General features: G+C 47.1%; 1 protein-coding gene across 1 annotated transcript; it reads right to left on the reverse strand.

Annotated features, from left to right (window-relative positions):
• Positions 1–6,320: 6,320 nt before the first annotated feature.
• On the reverse strand, positions 6,321–9,195 carry LOC132449824 (potassium voltage-gated channel subfamily F member 1-like). Its single transcript, XM_060041654.1, has one exon. It carries the CDS (start codon positions 9,029–9,031, stop codon positions 7,466–7,468), a length of 1,566 nt encoding a protein of 521 aa, XP_059897637.1. The 5' UTR covers positions 9,032–9,195; the 3' UTR covers positions 6,321–7,465.
• Between the last annotated feature and the right edge of the window lie 1,155 nt (positions 9,196–10,350).

Raw genomic sequence — 10,350 nt, forward strand, 5'->3', positions numbered from 1 at the left:
GACAACACAGAACAATTGAAGTCTGAATCTTTCTGAAATATTTATTCTGCCAAATAATACGGTATGTGAAAAAAGTAGGAACAAAAAATAAAAAATATAGATAGCTGGCAGCAGTTATGTGGGTGTCAAGCATAATGGGACTCGATAAACTAATTCTGCCGGACGGACTTAATCGGCTAGGTGGCTACATGACGACGGGACTCGATAAACTAATTCTGCCGAACGGACGTTATCGGCTAGGTAGCTACATGACGACCGTATCGGTAATCGGACGGAAGTAATCGGCTACATGACGACCGGGACTCGATAAACTAATTCTGCCACGTTAAATTACCCCTCATCCCTAGCCCCTCCCGCCAGTGCTCTCGGAAACTATTTTAATCCAAAAGACAACTTCTAATTGTATTAGTATTTATTTCAACTCATACTCTGGCTTATTATGTTAAGTGTAGGCATGTTACGATTTCCTTGACAAAAAAATTAATACATAAAACAACTGATATAGAGCAAAACAACTGATATAGAGCAGATTTATCTTCCACTTTTATTCTGATAAAGTTACAAGCCAGCGCTGCTCACATGATACTGAATACTGCATGTGTGATGCTTTAGAGTCTACAGATGATACAACCCCTATCTGCTCACCATATCCTTAAAGCCCTGCTTCATAACCAGTATAGTAATGCGTCCTTAGGAGTTATTAACACCACCGATTGGTAGGGCTTTGTTGTTTTCCCACCGTTTCTTGCAGAATAGGCAGGTTGCTCTCTGTGATCACCGCAGGCTAACCCAGGCTGGGGACCCCCCACGACGTGGCCCCACTGCCGCTTGATCAAGGCAAGGACACCCATCATGACTCGCCCAGGGTCTCAACCTAATCACGTCCTAATCCTTCTAATCCATACATACACATCACCGCCTTCAATTAATAAAGAAGTGTCGTCGGATTAGGTGTAGAAAAGCTTGGAGAAATTTCCCTCTAGTGTCTACAGATGATGTCGAAGGTGACCGTATAAATACTAAAAGATTATATGAAGGATATTCAGGATCCATTACACTTTATAATTGCCCGTACGATAACAGGAATTCAACCGAAATTGGGCACAGCTGAAGTGCATACGTTAAACAGTAACTATAGACAATAGATGTTCAAACTGCTACAGACAGAGCTTAAATGGTGTCGCAACAAATCAAAGAGAGCGAAGAAGGAACGTAGGCTCATGTGTCTTCTGGAATGTATATCTCGACGTTGATAATGGCCGCTGGCGCGAGCTACGCCTGTTATTCCCCTGCTGTTCACACTGTGATCCAGAGCTGCAGTAATCCCCCTCTCGTCTCCACGTGTCTGGGGGGCTTTGGGCCGTGCCTATATCGGACCCATCACCTGTTGTTGCTGTGGGCATTGTTGGCGGGGCTGGCCGCTGGGCTGGCCGAGCCTCTGCTACCAGCGACCCAGAGCCCGCTGCTCAATGTGGAGCTGCCAGGGGAAGGTCAAGGCAAAGGAAGATCATGTATCGCTCCGTCGGACTGAGGGGGCACGGTGGGGATGGAGGTGCAATGTCAGATGTTAAAGAGGGAGAAAAAGCTTGTTATTGTCGTTGTCAAATAAACATTCTCGCCCTCACGGGTAGACCATACAATGTACACATTTCGCTTATGGATAGGGAGTAGGATGGATAGACTAGAAAATGTAAATAGCTCCACTTGGAGTCTTTCGCTCGGCGCGGGCTCCACTCTCATGGCACACTTCAATAATGCAGAGCTGTCTTACTTAGGGACACACGGGGCGCCCAACACATCTGAGTTCATCTGTGTCGACTGTGTGGGAGACAGGGAGCGAGGCTCTGGTTGACTCCATGAAGCATCGTTGTTCTCAGACGGGATAATCCTCACGGACTGGATCATCAGCAGCGGTCAGCACACGTCTTTCAGGTCTACGTGATCCTCAAAGGCCGTTTCCCTAATGAAATACATCTCCATACATCTATTGCAAAGAGTGACAGGAGACATTTACATTACATTCAGGGTGAGGCGTCTTGCTCAGGGACACCTCTACACTCAGCTAGGAGGAGTCGGGGATCGAGCTAGCAACCTTCTGGCTACAGCCAACCTGCTCTACCTCCTGAGCTACTGTCGCCCTTTGTCACAGACCCATGTTACAGACCCATGTTACATAGCAGATACCAATTAAACAGGCCCTTCCAACACTGTCTCATGCCTTCTGACGTCGTCTCTGTTGGGGCAGTGGCAGTGGAGTGGGCATAACCAGCGACTGGGCTTCAGAGGGACCTGTCACACTCGCTCTGTTCTGATGTGAGTTGGACCAATGATGTCATTGGTGCAGGACAAGAACAGCATCAAACCAAATGAACACAACAGAGTGAGTGTACCTAAAGTAGCAACCTACACCGCTTTCAGAGCATATGCTATGCAGTACAATGTATATCTGCAGTACAACATAAATGCACTGGAGCCAAAACACCCTCGCAAACACACACACACACACACACACACACACACACACACACACACACACACACACACACACACACACACACACACACACACACACACACACACACACACACACACACAGACACACACACACACACAGACACACACACAAATATGTTAGAGCAAAAGCAGAATGCTTATCAGTGACTGCAGGGACAGGAATTTGGGACTTTCTCCCTGGACCCTGGAAGACAGTTTACAGAAATGGATTGATTTGGATTGACGTCTTCTCCCTCACTATCTGGGTCAGCACAGCTGTTTGGGGACCAGCCTAGGACAGTAATTGTGATGATAAGAATAACCATAGGAAAATGTATAAACAAACTATAATTTCAGGGAACCCTTGCACTTTTAGGTTAATTGAAGGACAGAGGGCACACTTCACTAATCTCCGGCATTGTGCTACGCTGTGGAAAAACAATATGGCTTTACAAAGAGACAGCAGCAATAGCATGGGGCTTATTTCTATTTTATCTGAAGTTCTGAATCCTTGACCTTGGACCTTCAGTGTGCTTGTTTGTTGTTGCGGAGGCCAACAGAAGCATATCAACTAAATGTGTTTGGACATGTATTGTCCAGGGATTATTAAGTGTCAAAGGGAGTGCTTCATGCTCAGTGACTATAATGGAGTGAATTCCGCATCGGAAATGTCTCGTGGTACTTAATTAAGTTTTTTAATAGTTTTGGAAACTGTTCCAACAATATAACTGACAACAATATTTATTTTGGCCCAAAATAGGCGTCAATAATAGATCATTATTGGTATAATTCAGACATTCATTCACCATGATGGCACTGAACTATAATTAATATTCCAAATTAATTGACTCCCTAAAGTTAATAGTTTCTTTCCGTTCTGTGAGGATGTTTTCTGGTGGATGCCAAGAGCCCCAGGAGGACAAACCTTCAGGTGGGGAAAGAAATGTAGAAGGAAGTGAAAGAAAATAGAGCGGCTGTATCTTCAGTCCACCCTCCTCCTGACCGCTCGGGGGAGGGTCATGTTCAATCTTTTCTTCCCGTTGTCACCGCCATCGTTTTGTAAATCACCCGGGCGGACGGGGCACACAGGAGGGCCTCGTTCAAGTTTGGCTGGAAGAATTAAAGAGTGTTGCAGGTCGGAAAAGGTTTTCTCCTTTTATGTCGACTTCTATTTCTGTATCTGTGCTCAATGGAAGGGGGGGAATTAGCTGCCCCCTCTGTCTATCTCTCTTTGGTCTATCTCTCTCTCTCTCTCTCTCTCTCTGTCTCTGTCTCTGTCTCTGTCTCTGTCTCTCTCTCGCTCTCTCTCTCTCTCTCTCTCTCTCTCTCTCTCTCTCTCTCTCTCTCTCTCTCTCTCTCTCTGTCTCTCTCTCTCTCTCTCTCTCTCGTCTCTCTCTCTCTTTGTCTCTCTCTCTCTCTCTCTCTCTCTCTCTCTCTCTCTCTCTCTCTCTCTCTCTCTCTCTCTCTCCCTCGCTCCTCCACAGCTGAGCATGGCTATATGTCAGAGAGGGAGGGGGGGTGTGTGAGGGAGGGGGGTGGGTGGGTTGGGGGGGGCATGCCGCTGTTCGTTATGCGTCCGTATGCTCATCCAATAACTGCATCGGAGCCTGTTTTGCTGAATATGGATTCCCATGGGTGTAGTGTGTACAGACTCCATCAGATTTGAGTGCAGCTAGATTTGCACTGCAATATTAACAATTTTCACACTGTTCCCATTTGATTAGGCTTGTTTGACGTGTCGTTCACGTGTCGTTCAATGAAATATATTTGCACGTGTGTTAAGGTCAATTAAGTAAACAGTGGGGCTTTGTATCGCCAGGATTTCCAGCAAACTATGAGACATCTTGAACGTGGAAACAATCTAAACATACGTTTTCCTTGATTTCTCTTTTAAACAAGGGCGCCCTCGCTGCTCCAGGTGTTTAACCTTGATCGTTGCAGAGCTTGCAGAGCTGCTTGTTGACAACCCCATAAATCTGCAGTACACGGTGAAAGTTCATCATATTTCACAGTAATACTACCCTCAGACAGTCAGGGACTTACTAGAGGGATCATCTTTCCTGAAAGAAAGAAAGATATATATATGTGTGTGTGTGTGTGTGTGTCCTGGTGAAGTTGAGCACACTATGAGAGGTCATTTGTCTCATTGATGTACACACACTTTGAGCCAACATGTTTAATATTCACAGCTCTTCAGGGCTTCTTTCAAAGTGCGTTTTCACTCACTGGCACAGGTCTACAATAATTACAAAAATTGCCGAACTACATTTCATCAAGAGGAGAAGACGAGTTTTGCCGTTGGTGGTGCATGTTTGCGTTGTCATGGTTGTCGTGTGGTGTAACGCAGCCCTGGTCGGCTCTTCCTGTGGCTCACCAGTAAGTACATAACAGCTTGTGAGTCAGCTTCATCCACAAGAGAGCTTCACCGCACAAATGTCCCTTCAAAGCAAAAAAAGAAACAATAAAACACCACAAACACAATATAATTTCACACACCTGAGATGATGGTGCGCAGTATTCAAACCATCCTCTTCAGCAAATTGGACTGCAGGGTATTTGACAGCAATTTGAGACACAAATGAGACAACAATGAGAGTGGAACTATTAAAAATGTCAGCCACAGAAACAACAAAACATAATAATTAAATGCCATCAAGAGTGTTCAATAAGTCTAATGTGAAAATATGGCTGATAATTCTCTGCAGTGCACCTGTTACCTTAGTTTAGCTCAGTAGCTTCTTATTCAAACTATAATGATAATTCATCCAAGATCTCCATCTTGTTCATCTCATGTGGTGGGAGTATATTATCTTGTATTATTTCCACTGGAGGTAAAATTATAGGTTATGTTTAATTATACTGCCGCTTGTTCTGTGTTTTCATATGCACACGAACAGTGGTTGTGTGTCTGACAGTCTGCATGTGTGTGTGTCTGCGCACACACACACACACACACACACACACACACACACACACACACACACACACACACACACACACACACACACACACACACAGTCGCTTGTCTCTTTGTTAGCTGAGTAGGTGGGTGGCAGAGGGAGGGAGGGTTATATTTTAAGGCCTGTGTGTCTAAATTCGAACGTGACAATACACGTGTTTGCCTGTGCATTTGTACTATCCTGAGAGAAATGGGCAAGGGAGGAAGAGAGAGCGAGGCAGATTGAAACAGGGAGTCACAGAAGGAGGGAGAGGAAGACCGAGTGACAGTGACCGACTGCACAATACCCATCTAAAGCATTGCGGCTCCATCCATCAGAGGATACAAAGGGGGTCGGTGTCCAGGATTTGACATACGTGGATCTGTTGCTTCTCCCTGCCAGGGCCGATAGCACCACCACCATCCTATTCACATACAACTCTGTTTGTGTGTGTCACTGTGTGTGTGTGTGTGTGTGTGTGTGTGTGTGTGTGTGTGTGTGTCTGTGTGTGTGTGTGTGTGTGTGTGTGTGTGTGTGTGTGTGTGTGTGTGTGTGTGTGTGTGTGTGTGTGTGTGTGTGTGTGTGTGTGTGTGTGTGTGTGTGAGAGAGAGAGATTGTGTGTGTGACTGCGTGATTGTGTATGTGAAATTGTGTTTATGTGTGTGTCTGAGAGAGAGAGAGAGAGAGAGAGAGAGAGAGAGAGAGAGAGAGAGAGAGAGAGAGAGAGAGAGAGAGAGAGAGAGAGAGAGAGAGAGAGAGAGAGAGAGAGAGAGAAAGAGAGAGAGAGTGTATGTGCGAGAGGGTATATGTGTGAGTGTGGGGGCGGACAGTCTTGACGAGTTGTTGTTGCTCCCCCCCCCCCCCCCCCCCCCCGCCTACAAGCGCCTAACTTTGTGGTCAATATAACTCCTCTGAGAGAGAGAGAGAGAGAGAGAGAGAGAGAGAGAGAGAGAGAGAGAGAGAGAGAGAGAGAGAGAGAGAGAGAGAGAGAGAGAGAGAGAGAGGGAGAGAGAGAGAGAGAGGGAGAGAGAGAGAGAGAGAGAGAGAGGGAGAGAGAGAGAGAGAGAGAGAGAGAGAGAGAGAGAGAGAGAGAGAGAGAGAGAGAGAGAGGGAGTGTGAGAGAAAGCAAGAGATCTGCAAGCTGCTTGAAAATAGAAGATGCAAAATGGAAGCCCATCCTGGCACATTTTTCAGCAACACTGAATAATATTTCCCCCCCAGACAAAGTAGTAATACTTTCTCCAGTAGTGATGCTGGCTGTGTGTGACTATGGTGGGACAGTTTTCCATTCCACCCCGGTCAGCAGGGGCCAGGGGTCATTTGATATGGTCTGTTACAAATGTTACCATAGGATATAACATCATTTGCCTATAAGGAATGTGCCATGACGCTTTTATTTACTAATTTGAACGAATGACTGACGTGAAAAAAAAGCATTACAATAAAATATCACACGCACACACGCACACACACACACACACACACACACACACACACACACACACACACACACACACACACACACACACACACACACACACACACACACACACACACACACACAACCGCGCACACGAACACACGCAAACACATACCCTCCACTCCTCCATAGACATATGATTTATGCGTTACAGTTTGGTTATGTGGACGGGTCGGTTATATAAGCGCGGACGGCGGATCACCGCAATACAGATTGCGGCAAGCGCACGCGCTCCACCAGTCTCATCCCCACGGCCTACTTGAGTTTGTGCGCAAAAAACCTGCTATTAATTTAGTCAATCTGTCTCTTTGAACATGTCATTGACAGGCGCGACCTCAATTTAAAGTGCCGACCCGCCACCTTTCCTAGTTGATCCTTTTCATTCCATCGGCTATACAAGCAAGACAAGCGAATACTGCAGGACTGCACACACACACACAAACTTTAGGCCGCCGATGCGTTATGTACTCAGGCATAAACAGCAACACGGGTGAAGTCCTTGGTTAATCCGATATGTGTTTTTAGTTTCCTCTGTGCCACGTCAAACTCATGTTCATTCCGCAGACTCCATCCCTCCCTTTGCGCATGCTGTTTTACCTAAGGGCGCGTGGGCCTCGCTGTGAGCAGAAGTCAAAGGCCTGTCCCAGATCTCCGACCCCGCGGCGGACCCCTGAGAGCACCGCGACCCCGCCATCAGGTGGTCGTCGCTGGTGCGCAGCGCCATCAGCTCCAGCTCGTGCTTAGCCGCGGTCTCCAGCACCTGTTGCTTGTTGTAGAAGATGACGAAGTTGTTGATGATGGGGTGGATTGGCAGCGCTATGGCGATGACCCCGCAAAGGAAGCTGACCGCCGCGTTGCACCGACCCAGGGTGGTCTTGGGGTACACGTCACCGTAGCCCACCGTTGTCATGGTGATGACGGCCCACCAGAATGACTGAGGGATGCTAGTGAACAAGGTGTCCGGGTGACTTTGCTCCATGGTGTAGCCCAGCGCGGAGAACAGGAACACCCCCACGCCCATGTACATCAGCAGTAGGCCCAGCTCCTTGAAGCTGCTCTTCAGCGCCGACGTGAGGGTCTGCAGGCCCGACGAGTGGCGCGCCAGCTTGAAGATCCGCGCAATGCGCATGATGCGCAAAGCCTGCACCGCCTGTTGCACGTTGGCCAGCTCCATCATGGCTGTGCCGAGAGATGTTAAAGTCCACACTACGAAGAACGGCATGATGGCCATGAAGTCGATGATGTTCATGAACGACAGGACGAACTTGACTTTGTTGGGGGAGGAGATCAGACGCAGTACGTACTCCACGGTGAACCAGCCGATGCACAGGGTCTCGATCAGCTCCAGCGTGGGGTGCTCCGTGAGGTTCCCCTCCGCGTTCTCTATCTGCACGTCGGGCAGGGTGCCCACGCACATGACAACGGAGGAGACCAGGATGAAGAAGAAGGACGCGATGGCTATGGTGCGCGCGGGGAGCGAGGACTCGGGCTTTTCCATGAGCCTCCACAGGATGGTCTGTAGGCGCTGCCAGCCAGTGCCCGACGGGTCCCCATCTCGGTCCACCAGGATGGTTTTCACTTTCTCCGCGATCTCCGCCAGCTCGTTCTCCACGTCGCTCAGGTTGCTCTTGCAGCACTCGTCCAGATAGTCGGGGTCTATCTTCCAGAACTCCATCTCCTTCATGAAGCAGATGGGGCAGATGCCTCGCTTCATGTGGATCTCCCCGTAGTAATATAGCTCCATGATGCACTTGAACGCATCGGGGTCTCGGTCGAAGTATAACTCCCTGGAGTCCGGGTCGTAGTCGTCACACAGTGAGGAGAGGTCCTCAGAACCCGCAGAGGAACTCTCCACGATCCCTGCCAGACGGGTCTCCGGGAAGCGGGTCAGCACATCCCCGTACAACACCTGTTTAACTCCCCCTATGTTAACCACAACCTCGGTCTGCTCGCTTGCCCCGGACGATCCGTTGCAGTTAGTGTACCGTGTCCTCGGGAAACCCCACATGATTATCTTCTTCTCCACATTGTCCGTCTTCAACAGAAAAGTGTTATAGCAAGCCATGGCGCCGTCCGTTGTCTCACCGTGCTCCAAACTCGGTGTCTGGGTGTTACGCATGCATCCGAGCCTCACCGGTGTGTGTGCTCAGAGGAGGAGGATGAGGAGGATGCACCACTCCGCCTGTCTCCTCCGGGTTGTGAGCTCAGAGAGGAGGAGTACGCACCACTCCGCCTGTCTGCTCCCGGCCGTCTGCTGGTTGATGCGCACCACGCGCGCTATGGGGAACCTAGAGTGCGCGTCGTGCATTCCGGCGCGCGCCAAAGCTCACATATGAGAACATCAGTCAGTGAATGTTAATGTTAAAATGTTCATTTGATTTAGTGACGATGAGGCCCTAAAGGGAGTTAGTATAGGGAGTGTAGAAACTAAGAAGACACGACTTTACTTTACAGAGAGAAAAAAACACTAACAAAAAACGAGGCACTACGATTAGTAAGTGAACCATAATCTTTAATAATTATGTAGGGCACGGTGACATAAAGTCGTAAACAAAATGTTATCACATTTTACAATCAAAAGGGAATGGCCTTTATGCTTTTGGTTGACGAAATATCATAATTAATAAACCGACCTAGGCCTATATAAGATACATTAACTAACTAACAGCTTAAGCCAACCCTCCTAAACAAATTATAAATTAGTTATTATTTTTCAATTAGGATATTTTGTCAAATATATCCGACCTCCATACCAATAAACTAATGCGTATATTGAATATGAAATAGTTGGATGTGTGTTCAATCAGACACGAACTCCGCCGTGGGACCGTAGTGTTTGTTTCCATCTAGTGGTCACTGACAGCCTTACATAAAGCATTCAACAAGATCCATCAGGCCTCTGTTGAAATGGCCCACTATTAGAAATGCTGATTATTGATTATTGTTATATCATTAATATCATACAAAAGTTGAAGAATTTGCTAAAATACCCAAGTGCCATGAAAACAATCGAATGATAAACATTTGGTGGGCTACAATCCACTATTATTATTATTATTATTATTATTATTATTATTATCTTATCGCATCAAAGGTCTTATAAAGTGTATTATTTGGTTGTTGGAGAATACACAGACATGTATTTCCCATCACCACTTTGATCATAATACAATCACTGAACTATAGAACTTGGACAAAATAATTCCTCATAATAAGACAGATACAGGTGGATGATTGGTCAGAGGTATACCTTCGTGTCAGACGGCCTATGGCAGCTTCATACACGTGGTTCACACTTTCACTCACAAACTCTGAGGGCGGTTGTTTGTTACTGTTTTTGTTTCTTTTGTATGATATTAGAACCAACAATATTTTTATATACCGCTCTAGCTGGGCCGGGGCAAATTGTAAGTTAACCTAAGCCTTTTCAATTCTCTT

Source organism: Gadus macrocephalus, chromosome 21 (assembly GCF_031168955.1).
Source record: "Gadus macrocephalus chromosome 21, ASM3116895v1".
Taxonomy (NCBI): domain Eukaryota; kingdom Metazoa; phylum Chordata; class Actinopteri; order Gadiformes; family Gadidae; genus Gadus; species Gadus macrocephalus.